At 40.6% G+C, this 21014-nt stretch overlaps 1 protein-coding gene across 2 annotated transcripts in view; it reads left to right on the top strand.

The window, feature by feature from the left end:
- The first annotated feature begins 3344 nt into the window (after positions 1-3344).
- The window catches only part of col13a1 (collagen, type XIII, alpha 1), a 118579-nt gene continuing 100909 nt past the window's right edge, over positions 3345-21014 (top strand). For both annotated transcript variants that reach the window (XM_029450478.1, XM_029450477.1), the window contains exons 1-2: positions 3345-4071; positions 12709-12778. In XM_029450478.1, the coding sequence (XP_029306338.1) occupies positions 3769-4071; positions 12709-12778 (373 nt within the window). In that variant the 5' untranslated portion in view covers positions 3345-3768. The remainder of the gene's footprint in view (positions 4072-12708; positions 12779-21014) is intronic.

Here is a 21014-nt window from a genome sequence, read left to right as displayed (position 1 = left end):
GGATTTGTAAATTAAGCCATGGAGCTTTCTTTTTCTGTTTTATGATCTTCTTCTTAAGAGGAGCGACAGAGTCGAGTGTTATTCGCAGTGAGGCTGCAGCGCTATCAACAAGATGATTAATTTGGGAGGGACTAAAGTTAGCATTGGAGTCCTCTGTTATATTGATATTGAGTCCTGGTATTGAATCAAGTGCTGATGGAATCACTTCCTTAAATTTAGTCACAGCACTTTCAGATAAACATCGAGCGTAGGATATTTTGCCTACTGGCTTGTAGTCCAGTAACAGGACTTCAAAAGTTATTAAAAAATGGTCTGATAAAAGAGGATTATGTGGACACACTGATAAACTTTCAATTTCAACACCATATCCCAGAACAAGGTCCAGAGTGTGGTTTAAACAGTGAGTTGGTTCATGTACATTCTGACTGAACCCAATTGAATCTAATATTGAGATAAATGCATTATTAAGGCTGTCACTATCAACATCCACATGAATATTAAAGTCACCTACAATAATTACTTTATCTGTTTTAAGGACTAAATTTGATAAAAATTCTGAGAATTCAGATAGAAATTCAGAGTACGGACCAGGAGGGCGGTACACAGTAACAAATAAAATTGGCTTTATTGTTTTCCATGTTGGGTTTGAGAGCGTAAGAACAAGGCTTTCAAAAGAGTTATATTTTAGTTTAGGCTTAGGATTGATCAAGAGGTTTGAGTCAAATATGGCCCCAACTCCACCTCCTCGGCCAGTACCTCGAGGAATGTGAGTATTAATATGACCAGGTGGAGTAGATTCATTTAGACTGACATATTCTTCATGTCTCAGCCAGGTTTCAGTGAGACAAAATAAATCAATCTTATTATCTGATATTAAATCATTTACCAATCCAGCTTTCGTTGATAAAGATCTGATGTTTAAGAGCCCACATTTAATTTTTTGATTTAGTTGCACTTTTGCAGTGGTGGTGTTTATTTTAATTAGGTTTTCATGTATAACTCCTCTTCTGTTAACCATAGACTTGATTAGTTTCAGTGGTCGTGGGGCAGACACAGTCACTATGGGGATTTGAGTGGGTGACTGCCCGGAAAGAAGCACAGAGAAGTGTGTAAGACTACAACTCTTTGTCCTGGTCTCAACTCTGGGTTGTCATGGATTAGGTCCACTAATAGACTGTGTAATATTATTGGATATGAGATCTGCTCCAGCCAAAGTAGGATGGATGCCGTCACTCCTAATCAGACCAGGCCTTCCCCAGAAAGTCCGCCAATTGTCTACGAAGCCCACATCATTATCTGGACACCACCGTGAGAGCCAGCGACGGAATGATGACATGCGGCTAAACATGTCATCATTCAAAAGATTTGGCAGAGGACCAGAGAAAACTACGGAGTCCGACATTGTTTTGGCAAATGTACACACCGACTCCACATTAACTTTAGTACACTCCGATTGACGCAATCGCGTGTCATTACCGCCGACGTGAATAACAATCTTACTGTATTTACGTTTAGCCTTAGCCAGCAGTTTCAAATGTGCTTCTATGTCGCCCGCTCTGGCCCCCGGAATGCACGTGACTGTCGTCGCTGGTGTCTCAAAATGAACGTATCTCAAAATTGAGCTACCGATAACCAGAGTTGGCTTCTCAGCTGGTGTGTCACTGAGTGGGGAGAATCTGTTAGAAACAGCAAGCGGTTGGTGGTGAACCGTGGGCTTCTGATAACACTTCTTTCGGACAGTCACCCAGTCTCCCGGCTGCTCGGGTCCCGCCGGGGGACGGCTAACAGGAGATACCACTGGTCGACCCGCACCGACTATAGGGGGCTTGCTAACAGCTACACTTGCTAACCGCTGACTAGCCATGGTGCGGAGCCGCTCATCTATCCCTCTAAAACTCGCCTCCAACCCTGCGTATAAACTACATTTAATACACGTACCATTATCACTAAAGGAGGCAGAGCAATAGCTAAACATGAAACACACCGAGCAGGAGAGAGCAGAAGAGGGAGATGCCATCGCTAGCTGCCGAGCTGCAGCAGCTAACGTTAGCAGAGCCGAAAGGAGCGTAAAGAATTGAGGATTTAACGAGAGTCGCTAAGAGAAAAAGGATAAGGAGAGAGTTGTAAGTGCTTAGGAAGTACAAGTATAGGTTTAGATAGATGACAGGTAATTAGCCGATTGTCCATCAGTGCCCACAAATCCATGAAGGTTCCTGTGAAATGGAACTAGTTAAAATACGAATGATGGCAGAATTGTGGTAGCATCAGCTGGGAGAGAGCATGAAAATGAACACGCTGATTAGTTTGTGCACTAACAAATAATGACAGTAGGAATGAGCCAAAACTTCTTTGTTAAATCCTGTAAAGTATGTTGTTGTGGTGGAGGGAGAAGCGATGCGAACCATCATCTCCCCTCTTTTTAAGGGGCACTCCATGGATTCTAGAGATTAAGATCAGCTTATTGTTAGTACTCAGCCTGTGAAGAAAGTTTTATAATATTCTTTGAGGCGTAGAGTAACAACTGATGATGTCACAGTGATGTCATCAGAGTTAATTAAGCTTGGCTTTGCTTGGAGACAACACATTAATAACAGATACCTGGGTTACAAACTGATGTAAAGTTAGACAGATGTGGGCGTTGCATTATGAGTAATACAGGAGCCAGTGTTTTTTTAGCTTGAACCACACTAGGAACTAAAAGTTGTGATATCTCGACATTTGCTGCCTTGACTTTGATCATTCTTCTTTTTATTCTGACCCCAACTTTATGGAATTGCATTTTCTAGAATGCCCCTTTATGTGATTAGAGGAATCAGAAGAAAAATAACTGCATCTGTCAGATCAATGTAAGGGAGTAAACGTAGAGTATTAAAGCTCACACGTCCAAGTTTACTATGAGCCATTATGTGACCTTCCTTTTTGAAATAGTGGTGGTAACTTACTATTTCAATGTGTAAAGGTTACTTATTCCAATTGCAGGAACATATAGATATGTTGCTATGAAAACTAGATAAGCACAATGAATGCAAAACTCTAGTCTGCTGGGCACGAGGTTGGTGTTCCATTCTTTCTGCACAGCGCACACAACAGGATCCAGCAGATCCTCCCGCAAACAGAGCCAGACCCGACCAGGGACAGTAGAGAGCTGCGTGTCCGTGGTCCTTACCAGAGCAGTACTGTCAGCAGGCCTTCAGTACACCGCCTGTGTGACGGTGCGTCCTCACTTTGCGCACCCTAAAAATATCCCTCAGCGAGTACGCGGATCAAAGGGGGCAGCAACACGGCCACGAATCCCGCCCCGTCATTTAACTCAAAGCCTCTCAGAGGAGGAGCATACACTGCGAGCAAAGGCCCCGCGACATCCAGAGCTGTGCAGAGGAGAGAGGCTGGCTCAGGTTTCAGAGACGCACACTGACGGCTGACCTGCGGCACATTGTGGGATCGCTCAGAGGAGAAGCAGCGAATGGGTCAAACGGAGCGGAACGCTGAGGAACCAGAGTCCGTCCCTGTGAAGCAGCAACATCACTGACTCATTGACGACAATCTACACAATGTATTGTAGTCTAACGTCAATGCAGTTGCTCATCTGAGTAGTTTGGATATCGTTTGAAGAAGAAGAAAAGACAACTGCTAAACTTTTCCTAAGAGAGAGACAGCCTCTCACACTCTCCAACATTACAGGTCGACAGGATCCTTCTTCTCCTGCTCTTCGCCTGATGAATATAGGGATTCCTGTGTGGATAAAACCAAAGTTAGTGTAAGTGTAAAATGGATGAGGATCAGAAGTGGGGAGTCGTTGGTAAACCTGGTGAGGAGAGGAGGACTCGCGGCGAGCAGCAGCAACATTCAAAACAGCCTTTATGGAAAAATTGGAAAGAGTTGTCAGGCGTAACGATTTGCACTGCAGTATCTCTTCTGTGCCTTGGAGTTTGCATCGTGGTTTTTGTGCGGAGCTCGGAGTTGCAGTCCAGGATAATAAGTCTGGAGCAGCAGCAGCGGGACGCCTGGATGTTGTCTCTGGAACAGGTGGAGCCCGTTATCCTGGGCCAACTGGACCAGATCCTGGAGGAGGTGAGCGCATTACTTAAAAACTCAATTTAATGCTTTTTAGAAACAGCAATATGGCATCTCCTGAAGGGGGATGTATTATCTTAATCACAATATGTGTTTATTAAAAGGGAGGAATAGCTCAATAGTTTGTCATGACTATAAGTTTCCCTACAATGTAGAGGCATTCCACAAGTTGTCTGTACCCTTAAAATAAACCACCCTTAATTGATCCTTAATTTACCGGTGAAAACACGCCAAACATGTACGCTGGGATCCTTCATTTGTAGGAAAGAAACACTTTCATTTCAAACGCCCCGAAATAACACGTTAAATAGATCTCAAGGGGAACTTTCTCCTAAATTGACCTATTAATTTGACATTTTTGACAAACCCATTAATAAGGCTATCACTTTGTCGAGTTGTTGGTTTACGTTACTAACGATATTTTTGAGCATTTGTATTTAGATTTATGGCCTTTATCAGGTTTAAGACAGATTTTGGGTAAATGAATGGAGTGAAAGTTAAGGGGAATTTATGGGATTGTCTGCACTGTTTTTAACGGATAAAAACTGTTGCTGTAGTTGAACAATTTCATACAGTACAATAGTAAAATCCCTTTTAAAATCCCCAAAATAATAATTAATAGATCGATTATAAGCAGATGATGGAGAGTGTCAGAAGGATAGTAAAGAAGCATGATACGTGATACACTACTTCTTTCATTTAGTCTTGATGGAATACAAAATGTAAATTAAATGTAAGAAGATTTATTAGTTGCTTCTAGTGGGTAATGGGTAATGTGCTGGTATTTAATTATTATTGCATTCTACTAATGCTTTGACAGATGTTGTTTGTAGGTAAATCAAACTTGATAATTATAACTTTAAGTTTATTTTGGCAAACCGAAACTTGTTTTATTAATAGCTTCTACCTGATCATTGATCGTTAATAAAGCCAGCAGGTAGTACTTATAAAGCCTGTATAAAGAAAGTGGTGGCAGAATGTTTTTAGTCAAAGACTTAAACAAGGTTCCTGCACATCTCTGAATTAGAGCATGCCAGCATGTTGTACATGTGTTATACAGATCATGCCTAAATATCTGCAGCTCTTATCTCGCCCTCTGTGCTGCATTTTAATTTACCTCTTCAACAACTACATTAACAAGCTCTTCCACAGTGATTGAAGTCAGACAGGGACCCCCCCTGCCCCAATACCTTTCACTAGGACCAGCACCATACACTTACTAGGAGAAGTAAGAGCGTAGGGTTCCTACTGTTGGGGATGACGGCAGTATTGCACTTTCATTAGATATTTCATCAATCAGAGATCATCAGAGCAGATATATAAAGAAGATACTTGGAAGACGATATAAAGTTTTGATGAACTGACAAATGATTTATTGTTGACACAGTTCTTTTGAGACGAAAAGATCGACATCAATAGTGTTCATGGCTATAGGATTTAAGAAGTACTGATGTCATGATGTCTCCGTAACCCCCACTTCCAACCAACATCATTGTAAACACTTGTTGACCAGTGGATTCCTCTGCCCAGCTCTTCGTCGTAAGCGTGAGTTGTCAGATATGGTTGGTGAGAACAGGCTTTGGTTTTGCTCTATCAGAAAGCTTTAGAGATGTTGGTTGGAGTATCTTTTGTAATGCACAGCCCAAGCCATATCAGCTACTGTATGAGTGGACAAATAAGATTGGATGTATTCTGAATAACTATCAATGAGAAGACAAAAGTTGTACTCCTTCACACACAACGTGTTCAGAAACAGAACATAATGGGGTTGATGTACAAAAGGAGCGGTCTCCAACCTTTTTTGAGCCACGGACCGGTTTCACATAAGACGATATTTTCACGGACCGGCCTTCAAAGTGTATAAAGATAAATATGACGAAATAAAATGATACGACCGGCATGAAAACAAATATAAAGTGCATAATAAACTCACCATTACGCTGAATTAGTGGGAGCCCTGAGCTTGTGTCTCTGCAACGAGCCGGTCCAATATAGGGGGATAAATTCTTCACCAATAGTAAAAAGTTACTCCACCTTAGCAATATAGTTAGTCACTAAGTATGACGCTCTCAGTGCACTCGCATTTGTTGATGTGGTGTCCATCCGTAATTGCTTCTGTCCTTCTTGTTAATGTTTTTTTCTTTCAAAAAACTCCAAGGGCTTGTCTTTTAATGCCGGGTGCTTGGTCTCCAGGTGCCGAAGCAGTTTTGAAGGCTTTGTTGCCTCATTTGCGAGCCTGTGTATTATGCAGAGCAGCGCATGAGAATCACCTGTAGCGTAATTTTTGAAGTAAAGTATCACGTGACTGAGATGAGCGTCTTGACCTATGGCAGGGGTGTCAAACATGCGGCCAGAGGGTCCAGTCCGGCCCACGGGATGACTTTGCAAAGTGTGAAAATTTGTTGTTTTGATCATAAAGTAGAATACTGTTCCAGATACCTGTGACAAAATGTTTTGTGCTTTTGTAGATACACTGCGATCTGTAAAGTGTAATGCACATTGCATGTAAATTGTAATGCACATGTGTAAATGATAAGCTATTGTTGACATTGAAACTTTTTTTCTTAAGAAATTTCAGGTTCATAATGTTTTGTAAAAAGATAGTTCATTAAATTTGAACATTTTCAGAATGTACTTGTATTTTTTTGCACTAAAACGAAGGGGAACATTTGGAGTTGACGTTAGTTTGACACCCCTGACCTATGATCTTGACATGTGTCAAGAGACACAGACGCACAGATGGATGTATCCGGTGATTTTTCAAAATAAAACCTCTTTCAAAATACAATATTTTTTTATTCATTCCTTCTGTGCGGCCCGTTACCAAATGACCCATGGACCGGTACCGGTGGTTGGGGACCACTATACTAAAGGATACAGTCCTGGCTCTGGAGCTTCTCCGTGGGGCCCAGTGAGGAAGATCCGTCTGCCTTCGCTTTGGGCCATGCAGCCTGCCTCTTTGTTTAGCTCTGTGTATAAATAGTCATTATTAATGGGACACAACCACAGATGTGTCCTTTTGTTGAGAGAGTGAGAGACGTCTGTGGTACTTTCGCCCAACACTATCCAGGATCCACCTCCCTGTCTCCTTCAATGATGACCAGTTCCCTCGGTTATGGAAAATGCGCCTTGTTCCAGCAGCACATACTTGCTCCTTATTATTATTCCAGTAAGATTTGGATGTACCTGTGTAGAGGTTCTGTGTTTCCCTACCGCACCATTACGAATAAATAACTATTTAAACAAACTAATAAAACACATCAATGAGCCACATTGTTCCTTCATTACCATGAACACACACACAATCTGCTGCCTCAAACACTCAGTCCCCAACAAATGCACTATTTCCTTTTGTCAGAGTAAAATACTTTGTGAGGTGTTTTTAAAGATTCAGATCTTCAGTAGGAACCATTGGGCTTGAAGCTGAGAGCCACAGACAGGGCAGAGATGTCAGAAAGTATGGAGAGATGGACCAACACATTGTAGACAATAAGAAAGACAATGGAGTAACCAACATACAGTGAACATCCAGTGTGAATTAATTTAAACTTAAAAATAATTAAATCCACTTTTTGGCTTTCTTTTCTAAAAATGAGATGAGAAGATGGATTTAAATCTCATGTCTGTTAAGTACAGAGTTGGAGTGGTTAGCTTAGCATAAAGACTGGAAGCAAAGACAAACAGCTAGCCTGGCTCTTATCAACACATTGTATCTTGTTTAATAAGAACAGAAATGTAACATTAATCTTATCTTGTTTTCACAATCGTTGATACCCAAAAGCGTAATTAAAAAGGAAGCCTTATTACAATTTGTGAGGATTAAACAAACACGATACAACTATTTAGCTTTGGATGTAGGTGTACAGTTTTATAGGTGTAGTTTTGCAGGCTGCCTGTTTCCCCCTGTGTCCAGTCTTTATGCTAAGCTAAGCATGTCCTGCTTCTAGCTCTATTCCTAATCCACAGACATGAATATTGGTATTGACATCCTGTATGTTATATAACATGACGGTGGATTGATAAGCAGCTTTAAGGCACGAGACTGCAAGTATTATTACATTACATTACAGTATTACAGTCATTTAGCAGACACTCTTATCCAGAGCGACTTACAGTGAACTAACTACAGGGACAGTCTCTCTGGAGCAACTCAGTGTTAAGTGCCTTGCTCAGGGGCACAATGGTGGCAGCCCTGGTATTGAACTTACAACCATCTGGTGTTGTTTTGAAATTGTACCTCTAGACCACTAGGCCAACACCACCCTAGTCGTTCAGCCTACAGCCTGAGTGAAAATCAAAACATTAAGTCTATTCCTATTTTGAAAAGGAAAAATAGAGCATGTATGAAGGTGCTCAGCCCCTCATAACTGCAAATTCTCAACAGGTGTCCAAGTTAAGAATAAACTTTGTGAGGTCCTTGAATTCAATCATACCTCCCCAAAACAACTGCCATAACCTTAACAACACCCCTGAAAAGAGCCTGATCGCTCCCTCCCTCTGTTGTTATCTCACCCCAAACTTCACCCCTTTAACATTTACAATTTACCACAAAGTGCTCTGTGCAGACCTGGTAGAAGCCTGGTGCATATAGTGAACGCAGAGGCATGATGGGAGCTGGAGGCTACATCGTAAGGTGTAGAAATGTGAAAAATATAGTCTCCCCCTGCCCTGCTTTCCTCACTCTGCTCCCCACAGAGCTGTCACCCAATACACTGCAAGGTCTATGCATACACAACACAAATACAAATACATGCTTATACATGTGTACATCCTCTATGATTGTGTGTGTGTGTGTTTGTTTGTGTTAGTGTGTGTGGATGTATAAATTACCTATGTGCTGATCAGACAGCCTAATGCAAACAGCGCATTCAAGTAGAAGTGGCCAGGCCACCTCTGCACTTCGTCAGAGCACAGTTAGTGATGGATGCAAACACACACGCATGCACGCACACACACACACACACATGCACACGCACACGCACACACACACACACACACACACACACACACACACACACACACACACACACACACACTGAGAGTCACTTCTTCGGCCTGCGTGAATGATACAATACAGTTGCTTGAGACTAAACAGGCATGCGGGCAGTTGTAGATATTGTAAAGATAAACAGCACAGTAAGTATTTTACAATGCAACAGTGTTTTCTTAATGTAAACATCACGTCGCTGTCCAGAAGGAAAGACTCAATAGGACATTTCATGACACAGTATTAAACGCTTTAGGACTGTGTGATTGATCTTACCCATGTGTGGAGAGTGTACCTGCTTCGTGAATCAGCTGCGGTTTAAAAGGGGTCCAGAATTCACAGTACAGCTATAAGAGGCCTGAGAACCCCACAGCAGCATCTCTGGGTATACCGTACTGAAAGCTTAAGTCCTCACTTCACATCCATTGAGGGTTTCTTTCATATCTCTTTTGGGAGCTTATCATCCATAAATGATTATCTTCTCAAAACAGCAATTTGAACCATTGATTTAAAAACAAACAAAAGTTAAAATGTAAAAGACTCCCAAGAAAACTTTCTAGTGTGGCTTTGTATGTCTCATCATTGCTGCTGCTAAAAAACGTCAACTCCATAACTATATGCATTCTCATTAGCTTGCCAATCAGACATCCCAACATTCCGTAGGCAAGTGATTGCCTTGAGAATACTTGACCTCACTTTATCTAAAATCCTGGGAATGGTCCTTCTAACAGGCAAAAACAATTCTCAAACAATTTCAATGTTTTGTTGTTGTTGTGTTTTTATAAGAATGGACCAACCGGTGTAAACAATAGCACAAAACGGCCAGTGTTAAAATCGATATTCAAATCAATCAATCAATTAGATCATTATTAAGACACTGCTGCATCTACGGAGTTCCTCCTTTGCCAGACACAGATTCCTGCTCGGATTCCTAACCTTAACTTTTTACTTTAAATACTGGCTCTTTGGTTCTACTCATTAAAGTTAACTCAGTTTATGAGATTGTTTCATACAGAGAATAAGCAGCGTATCATTTAGGTAGCACAGTCATTAGACTGTAGGAGAATGTGTAACTGAAGACATGAGTTATAATGAGAGTCTGTGAAGTACGGTTCATTACATGTCTCTGCATCTGTTGTGAGAGTTGATGTGGTTATACTGTAGGTGCCCCTGGTTTGGAGGATGTGTCATTCATTTATGTTGCTTCAGGTTGGACCAGAGTGAGCTCTGGCTGCACGGCTCTCTGAGTTAGCCTTACTAAAGACTTCTCCAGTTGTGAGTGGGCTCTGCCAGTATCAACCAAATAAATCCCTGGAAGTATTCATGAATACTATTAGGTGGGTTAAAGGGAATGTGTGCCTGAGAGTGCAGCCCTACAATTGATCTAGCATGAGACTTGAATGATGAGAGCCCTTCACTTTTGAATCCTTGGTTATTTTGAGGCAGTCAGAGATACAGCATCTGAAACCCCGTGAGTTAGGATTCAGGCTCCATCAAAAAATGTTGATAACTTTTCGGAACAGACAATCTGACCCGCTTTATGCAGTAGTTGGCCAGGTTACATGAGGTATGAAAGTAAGCAGGGTTTGAACTTCTCTTATCATGCAACATCAAGAATGCTTTCAAAGACTATTTTTGCCCATCTCTACGACGGCAGGTTTTAGACATTACATTATATTTAGCTGACGCTTTTGTCCAAAGCGACTTACAATAAGTGCAAACAACCATGAGGATACAAAATCAAAACAGCAAGAATCTTGCAAGTACATTAGCTCCAAATAGGCCAAACCATTAACTTCAAGTAAGACAAAAACCAATGTAATTGCTACATAGAAACAGGTGAGTTTTCAGTCTGTGACGGAAGGTGTGAAGAATTCTGCTGACCTGACATCAATGGGGAGCTTGTTCCACCATTTTGGAGCCAGGATAGCAAACAGGCGGTTTTGTTTGAGGGCAATCTGGGTCCCACTTGCAGTGAGGGAGCAGCGAGCCGATTGGCCGATGTAGAGCGAAGTGAGCGAGCTGGGGTGTATGGTTTGACCATGGCCTGGATGTAGGAAGGGGGTTATCCATTCACAGCACGGTAGACCAGTACCAGAGTCTTGAAGCAGATTCTAGATGTGTCCATTTATGGCAAATGTTACACATTTCCCCATAATGATCCCTAGTTCTACCCATGGCTGTTGTGAGGGACCGAGCTGGCAGTAATGAGGATTTACAGGTGGATTTTCAAAAATGGGGTTTTTATATAACTAGAAAAAAATATAACAACTTAGAAAAAATGTGCTACAAAGTTCTGGGCCCATAAAATATGTCAACTAATAAGAATTAAACTCAGTCTTTGCTAACTCAACATTAACTGAATATAACTGAACAGATTAATGTGACCTAACTAACTGAACACAACAGAGTAAATATATGATGGCTGATCAGAAGTTAACTAAATATGTGAAACTAATGTAATGCCAACAATACTAAATAAACTATGAGTTTGATGTATGAAACAAAAGATAAGTATTCTCCACCATTTTTCTGTTTGCTGATGTGTGTTCAACATGCTGAGGTCAAAAAGGTCAACACACTCAAAGAGGAGAAAATTAACTAACTATTAGGTGTAAGCTATAAAAAACTATGATGTCTGCAGGAGGGTTACGACATTTAAAATCAGCTGTGTGGCAGCAGGTGCGGTCATCACACTGTCTTCCTGCAAAGCGGGATAACAGGCACACTGAGGTAACAGGCCGAACCCAGAACACTGCAGCAGTGCTCAGTATGACACTGCCTTCATAACATCCCCTTCTGCACCTGTTGCAGGCCTCTAAACAGCCCGCGCCGGCATTCCACTGATAGTAACTACCACCAGTGGGACTGACTGCTATGCTGCGGAGAATGTACTCGGATGGTTTTCTATTCTGTTCAGGGTCAAATTACATGCAGGCTTTTGTTTATCCAATGAGGTCAACTGTCAACAGTGATATCTTGAGAAAGAGTAAAAGGTGTTGGCAGGTCTTATGTTAAATAATGAAACAGTAATAGACAATATAGCTTTTATATTACATTTTCTAAACACATTACGCAAGTACTGTTCCTATTTAAGTGTATGCAACTCACTAACAATTATTTACATTATTGATTAATCTGTCGATTATTTTATCGATTTATTGATTATTCTTTAAATATTTAAAGATATTTAAACAAAAATATTCACTTTAATATGATATAAAACAGAAAAGCAGGAAGTTTCCATATTTGAGGCTGAAAACAGCATGTTCTGACATTTTTACATGAACAGTTATACGATTAATCGATTATCAAAATATGTTTCTCTGATCGACACTAATCATTGCAGCTCTACAACTCACAGTTTAAAAGGTATTTATTTTGTTGTTTTTATTGACACTTGGTGATGGTTTTAAATGAAAACCAAAACCTTGAGAATTAAACAATGTGACCTTATTCTTATATTGGCTTCCCAGGAATCAGACATGTAAACATGCTAACTACATCTCTGTGGTATCTTGTTAATATTTAGGGCTCCATGGACAAATGTAAATTGTGAATTGACAACAGACATTTCATGTTAGGTGCAACATGATGTTAAAATGGTAATGCGTTCTAAAATTCTTCTTCTGTTCCCTCTCGTGCAGAAGCTTGCAGCGCGACTACCGAAGACACGAGAGGTGAGGGAGGCTCCCCACAGCTGCCTGTGTCCACCAGGTAAGTTCAGAACCCTCCATCCATTCACCGATCCACATGTTACTCTCTTCTCCTACTGACACGTGTGTTGTATTTGATGGTGTAACTGGCAGCTGGTGGACTTGCTCTTCACTTGTGCCCCTCAGCTGTATCCCCATGTTGTATCATATTAGGTCACAAAGATTGTGATATGAGATGGCATCATTTGCAGCACAAGCACTAGCTACTACTTTACCTCTGAAATCTTGTTTTTGATACATTTCCTTTGTCAGACATCATTTAATTGGCCTAAGAGTTCCAGGAGATTTATGTAAAAAATACTTAAGAAGCTGAACTGCTGAGATTGGCTGAGTAACTCTAACTGTCTGACCCACCTATTTCTCTGCTGCAGCCCCCAGGTGCAAGTCATTAAGTCATCAGTCAGACGAGGGTTGTGTCTGTGTGTGTTGACTCTTGCACTTATTCACGTCATGTGGGATGGATGGTAGGAAAAATTCCCATGCTTGTAAGCGCTCATATCAGCAGACAATGTACAATGATCCACATCACCTTAATGTGCCAGTTTTAGACCAAAGGCTCATTTCCAACTGTTGTCCCTTCGGCCAGATGTAAGGTTAGCCATTAAAATACATATGTGTTAAATGTGGGTGTAATTATCTTGAATAGCAGACTTTTCGGACACATTACTCATAATTAAGTAGTATATTGCAGGTACTGCAACTTTAAGAAAAACTTCCCAGTTTTTAAATATGATGTGGATGTTTATGTGAATGATATTTATAATAATTTATTTATGAGATGGAATGCATCATTAGCTATTTTTTTCTTGTGCTTGTATACATTTTTTTAAATGAAAAACAAAATTACAAAATAAAAAAAATCAGTCACCTGTATATACCTCAGTCATGGATATACATTAACGCCATTGAACACAAATGCATACTGTTATTAGTGCACCAGCAGGAAGTTCACAGAACTAGTGAAACCTAGCTAAACTAACTCTGCTTAATACAACAGCCCTGTACAAATCCAACCTTCATGGAAGTTATAATGTTCCTTTTTTGATGAATCTGTACTTAGAGGTGTTTGTAATATTTTGTCAAGCCCATATAAATATCTCTAAGAACAACTACACCAAACACTGAATGCTGTAACTTTCATGAAGGTGGGAATTACAGCAAGGCTATTGCATTAGACTGCATTCCCTTTAGCTCTGTGTATCTAAGGGCCAGGTTATACTCGACAAGTAATGGTTTGTACGACGAGCTGTCCGACCATGACGGAAATCCAAAAGTGTTTAAAGCTGTTCCGAACAACCACGCTGGAAGGTGGAGTAAAAAGCGGTCCGTGATAGAAAAGGGTTAGATGTGATATTGTTTGAATACATTTTTTTTCCGGAAAATCATTCATAGTTTTGAACTTGTTTGTTCACATTAAGTGACAGAAATAGTTGTGTCAAAAATAAAATAATAAAGCTAGATAAAGAAGTACAAAACTCCTGTCTCCTGTCTCAGCTCCACACAGCTGTCCAATCACAGGTGGGTGTGGTGTCCGAAGCCATTGGACCATACAACAAGAACTTTTCAGGATATATTCATATCTTATAGTCTTGAGCTAAAACATGATAACGGGTGTTTCTGTACACCTTTGTACTAAATGCTGAAATCTGAACACCTCATGATGTTAACCAAATTACTATTTTGTTAGTTTTTAACAGTTTCAGACCGAATGAGGTTTTGGAAGCATGCCAATAGCTAAGACTCATTGGATCTGTAGTTGGGTAAAAGTAGTTTCTTCTGTGTGTGTACAGGACTGTCTCAGAAAATTAGAATATTGTGATAAAGTTCTTTATTTTCTGTAATGCAATTAAAAAAACAAAAATGTCATGCATTCTGGATTCATTACAAATCAACTGAAATATTGCAAGTCTTTTATTATTTTAATATTGCTGATTATGGCTTACAGCTTAAGAAAACTCAAAAATCCTATCTCAAAAAATTTGAATAGTTCCTCAGACCAAGTAAAAAAAAAAGATTTATAACAGCAAAACAAAATCAAACATTTGAAAATGTCCATTAATGCACTCAGTACTTGGTTGGGAATCCTTTTGCACGGATTACTGCATCAATGCGGCGTGGCATGGAGGCAATCAGCCTGTGGCATTGCTGAGGTGTTATGGATGCCCAGGATGCTTCAATAGCGGCCTTTAGCTCATTAGCATTGTTGGGTCTGGTGTCTTTCAGCTTCTTCTTCACAATACCCCACATATTCTCTATGGGGTTCAGGTCAGGGGAATTGGCAGGCCAATCGAGGACAGTAATGCCATGGTCAGTACACCAGTTACTGGTGGTTTTGGCACTGTGGGCAGGTGCCAGATCATGCTGGAAAATGAATTCCTCATCTCCATAGAGCTTTTCAGCAGACGGAAGCATGTAGTGCTCTAAAATCTCTTGGTACACAGCTGCATTTACTCTGGGCTTGATGAAACACAGTGGACCAACACCAGCAGCTGACATGGCTCCCCAAACCATCGCTGACTGTGGGAACTTCACACTGGATTTCAAGCAACTTGAATTTTGCTCCTCTCCAGCCTTTCTCCAGACTCTGGCGCCTTGACTTCCAAATGAAATACAAAACTTGCTTTCATCTGAAAAGAGGACTTTGGACCACTCTGCAACTGTCCAGTGCTTCTTTTCCATAGCCCAAGTCAGACGCTTCTTCCGTTGTCTTGAGTTCAGAAGTGGCTTGACCATGGGAATACGGCTATTGTAGCCCATTTCCCGGACACGTCTGTGAACAGTGGCTTTTGATACCTGGACTCCAGCTTCAGTCCACTGTCTTTGAAGCTCCCCCAAATTCTGGAAGCGACTCTTCTTCACAATGCTGTTAAGGCTGCGGTCATCTCTCTTGGTTGTGCAGCGTTTCCTGCCACATTTCCCCCTTCCAACAGACTTTTTGTGGATGTGCTTTGAAACTGCACTCTGTGAACAGCTTGCTCTTTGAGACATTTCTTTTTGTGTCTTACCCTCCTGATGGAGGGTGTCAATGATGGTCCTCTGGACAGCAGTCAGATCAGCAGTCTTCCCCATACTTGTGATTTAGTTTACTGAACCAAGCTGAGTGTTTTTCAAGGCTCAGGAAACCCTTGCAGGTGTTTCGAGTTAATTAGACGATTCAAGTGATTCGTTGAACACCCTACTAGTATACTTTTTCATGATATTCTAATATTTAGAGATAGGATATTTGAGTTTTCTTAAGCTGTATGCCATAATCAGCAATATTAAAATAATAAAAGGCTTGCAATATTTCAGTTGATTTGTAATGAATCCAGAATGTATGACATTTTTGTTTTTTTAATTGCATTACAGAAAATAAAGAACTTTATCACAATATTCTAATTTTCTGAGACAGTCCTGTATGTGTCTGCCGGTGGCAGCCCTGTGAGAACAGGGGGAGGTGCCAGTCACCACACATTAGTGCTAATTGGTCTGTAAGTGTTTTTAACATGGCAGTAAGTGTCTATGAGAAGGCTTGTGAACGCCTGTTAAGGTGGCGGTTTGCTCGCAGCTTCAGAGGAGATTCTCCCGTCGCTACAGGTGTGGAAGTCTTTCAACTCAGAGCTGCCAGATGGTCCAGCACTTTTACAGCTTCTTGTGACTTTCTGTGTCCCACAGCTGGTTGAATGGGAGTCTGGGAGAAGCACGTTTTTGTATTGCCAAAACTTACAAACCACCAAAAGCACTATTGTGTACTTTATGAGTAAGATGTTTAGTAGGAAAACTCATGTCCATTAAAGGACAGGTTCACAATTTTTCAAGTCCGTCTAAAAGAATAATCAGGTGGACGTATGAACTTTGAAACAGGTTTTGCTTGCTGTAATCGTTCCTCGTGTTCATCCCTTAAGACAGGGGTGTCAAACTCATTTTGACACTGTTTTCCCTTGGTCAGTCAGTCAATGTCTGGCTTTAGGTCTTGTGCTGTAGCAATCCGTAAAACAGTGTGATCTGTGCTTGGTCTTGTTTAGATTCATTATTGAAAACATCTGTTTGCACTGGTATGTGCTCCCAAACATGGACAGAACACGGGCAGCATGAAGTCGGAGCTGTGGCATCAAAACGGGGGGTAGTTGACGGTAAAATTCCTCGATTGAAGTCCTGCACATCTTCATGCTCCCTGCCCACCTCCTTCAAAAACAGCTGGAACTGGCGGTGATTCAGACCATGCGCCCGAATGAAGTTTACAGTTTTCATGACCGTGGACCAGTTCCAGAACCTTTCCACACTGAGCTTCTTGGTGAATAATGCAATGATAAGTTATCAGAGGTGTGTGGCAGTTAGTTTTTTGCATTTTCTCCTTCACTAGTCCAACCAAGCCTCTTTTTTCCCCACACATAGCAGGTGCGCCATCGGTAGTTAGCCCCGCCAACTTTTCCCAGGGTAATTTAGTTTTACTTACGGACTTCTCAACCGCATCAAAAATGTCCCTCCCTGTCATCATCCCATGCATTGCAGCTACATCCAAGAGCTCCTCAGTGACAGTGAAGTCTGCCTTCATGCCTCTCATGAAAATGGATAGCTGCGCTGTATCCGTGCTGTCTGTGCTTTCATCAACAGCTAATGAAAAAGCCAGGTAACTGCATGTCTCTTCGGCCAGCTGTGTTGTCAGATTGCCTGCTAGTTCCTTAACTTGGTCTGCGATGGTGTTTCTTGACAAACTGACATTTCTAAAAGTCTCTATCTGGTCGGAGCATACCTGCTCACAAACCTTTATCATGCACTGCTTCACAAATGCTCCCTCTGAAAAACACTTGGATTTCTTCAGCCACAGTAAAGCTAGCTTTCACTGCTGCATCATTTTTGGCTGTAGCTTTTGTAAACATATTTTGCTGCGTTTGCAGTCTGTCTTTTAAATCTTGGACAATTTTATCTTTTTCTTGGAGGCTCAATTTAGCATAATTGGCTCCGTGGCTTCGCGGGTCACAAAATCGACATGCATCGTGGGAGATGTAGTTTATAGTCACTGTACGCTGTAAAGCAGCATAGACTTTAGAATAGTTCATAGATAGACATAGAAAAGCTCTCGCGGGCCGCATAAAATGACGTGGCGGGCCGAATTCGGCCTGCGGGCCTTGAGTTTGACACCTATGCCTTAAGAGATCCCATCTCACTGCAATTTCAATATGAGCAATGGGGCACAAAGTCCACAGAGCCACAATATAATATTATGTTAATTAACTTATAGCTCTTATCAGTTCAGCAGGCCTATGGCTCTAGACGACCAGCCGTACACTATGCTCACATGGCTGCCATGCTTTTGATTATTTACAATGCCAGAGGGCCGAACTCTGATGCCTAGATAAAGACACTACAGACTGGAGCTTATCTTGTTTAATCACACACACATACATTTGATTAAAGATACAAGAACCAATGAAATGGGAAAAAGAAGGAAATAGCTCATGCGACAAAGAAGCTATATGATTAAAACTCTATTCAAATAGCAAATATTATGATATAAACAGTAGAATGGTGTTTTGTTTTCTCAGCATGTTAATGTTACCTATAATGACCTAATGGAATGGACTCAATAACCTTCTCTCTACTATCAATTTATACATAAGGTGATTATATAGGGTTCCTGTTGTGCCAAGAGTTAAGATGTCTGTGTTTCATTTGAAGGTTATCATGTATTATTCTGAGCTGGACATGTTTCTGAGCAGCCTGTGAAAAATGAACTTTGTAAGTTTCTAAAAGTAGCGCAGCAGAATTTGAGACACTTGAGGCCTCAAAGGTTTAGCAGAGTCTGTTGTCTTTCAAATGTTTATCATAACCATGAAACAGAGCAATAGGCCTAAAAATATGTGTAACATACGTGTTGCTGTACGTGGATGGAGATGAATCACCAGACACATTGCTTATGGCTGAGTGAGCCTCATATCAACAGTCTGGGTATGTTGTGTATGTGCAATCACCACATGGCCCTATTAGGGTTTGACCAGGATGGGATTTTGAAGGACAATGATGATAGAGCAAAGCCTATGAGTCATTTCAGGCAGACAACTGGAGTGCTCTGACACTCACATGTAACATATTCCACTCTGTACATCCCACATCCAACACACTCTTTGCTCTAAGATGTTGTGTTTAAGCTGTCAGTGCTCAGCTTACTCTTATACCAGCTGTTGATCACTGCAAGCAACCATCAGTGCTGCTGTTCCCTTAGACTGCTTATATACTTACGGCGTATACGTGTATATAAGCTTATACTTACTGTATACACTGTATACGGTACTCGACATATCCTATTTTCCTGACGTTGTGTCAACAACATACAATTTAAGCCTCTGAATGGTAGGAGCAGTATATTAGGATGTTAAGATCAGCAGCAGAAACTATTGTAAATAATGGTAGAATGTTTTGAAAAGAGACTAATGTCATTTACACACTATAGGTCTTTCAGATTACTGTACTGATCACATTACACGACTAATAGGGTATTTTGAAGTTGTTGTGGTTTGCACATTACATGAGTGATTGGCTACGAGGATTATAAGACATTTCACCAGGAAGAATCACTGACAAGTCGCTCTGCTATCCAACATAAGAAACACAAAATAATATGGAGCAGAGAAAATTGCTGGGCATATGGCTGAACAATTGATCGTTTAATTAATCAAAATCGAAATATGGACTATGGAAATATGGAAATACTATAAAAGTACTAAGTATTGTGGTGCTGCAGGGATTTCCTGGCCTACAAATAGTATTCAATAGACAAATAAAATCACACTATTTAAAAGAAAATGACAATGATGTAAAAACTATTATTCCCTTCAATATCAGGAATCATACTACAACTAAATATTTTTTCCTAATCGTTCAGCCCTATTTGTTGAGAAGCGGGCAGCAAGGATCGTCTGCAGACAGTTGGAGGTAAATAAATAAATAACTACCCCATGTCCCATATCTTGTACTTTAATTGGCTTTAGGTTGTTGCTGCTGTCATAGCTTGTCAAAACTATTTTCACACTAAATGATTTGGACTCACAGACAGGGTCAGATATCTAACCTGCTAGATAGCTCTCAGGCAGTCTGCAACACATCGTCGCATCTCTCACATCGTGTCTTTGAAAATTCACACATAGCGATCATCTATGGGGCTATAGATTGTCTCCTTATGGTGCTTTTTTCGGCGATTTCCTTAAACTGTTGGCAAGTGCAAAATCAGAGCTAACATTGTGTAATACAAACTCAGCATAATAGTGATTGTACACAACAACCTGCATTTAGATGGTGTCTCCATACAGCCCACAGTTACAAATATGCTTGAGAAAGTAGCTGGTGTTATGTTTACTCTGTGCGAAATTGGTCTTAAGGAAGATATCACATATAACATCTATGATGGTCTATCATTTCTAAATCATTTTCAAACAATTGGTTACAGGGAAATTACAGACAGTGTAATTTCCCTTCACTTTGAAGTGCCACTTCCCTCTGTATGTACATGTTAATAAACTATTCTGTGTAAATAGACTGACTGATCTTATATTTGTCAGATTTTTACCATCTTTACACTGAAATACATTTCTCCTAATATGATTTGTATATGACATTTTCTAAAAACTTCCCATATACCAGTCCAACCCTTTTCTCTCTGACAGAGGACACTATGGTCTGGTTGACTGGATGAGTAAAACTATGTACTGTATGTGTCACCTCTCACTCAGTATCACTTGCTGACCAGCTATGCTGCCAAGAATAAAGGTTCTTCCCTGAAGATAACATTATTCCGCAGAGCCTTTGTTTTCATTGCCAGCTAAAGCATGTAAGGTTTGTTTGTTTTAATGACCTGCATACATTTGCTCTTTACAAGTTCTAAATAACATATCTCCATTGTAGTGTGAAGTAGGTAATTGGCCTATGTACATCTAAATTTGGATGTTGGGTCAGACTTAGGGTTACAGGCTGTCAGTTTGTGCAATTTGCTAGTAGTGCTAGCACTTTTGGGACATGGTTGAAAACTCTTTCTCTTAACAGGCACTTGTGCTACCGGAGAGTAAGTATACATTTTGCAGCTTTAAATCAGCTTCGCTAGATCTGTTCAGTAACTATTAGAGGAAGTGTACCTCATCGTCACATAAACAGAGCTTTAGGATTGTGGGATCATGGCCATTGTTGTGTTTCAGGACAAAGGATACAGAGTGTATACATTATACAGTGATTTATGGGTGTGAACATACATGAGAAAGAGTTGATCA

The sequence above is a fragment of the Cottoperca gobio genome, chromosome 15 (assembly GCF_900634415.1).
Source record: "Cottoperca gobio chromosome 15, fCotGob3.1, whole genome shotgun sequence".
Taxonomy (NCBI): Eukaryota; Metazoa; Chordata; class Actinopteri; order Perciformes; family Bovichtidae; genus Cottoperca; species Cottoperca gobio.
Note: the sequence above shows the minus strand (reverse complement) of the source record. Positions and strands in the feature narration are given on the sequence as shown.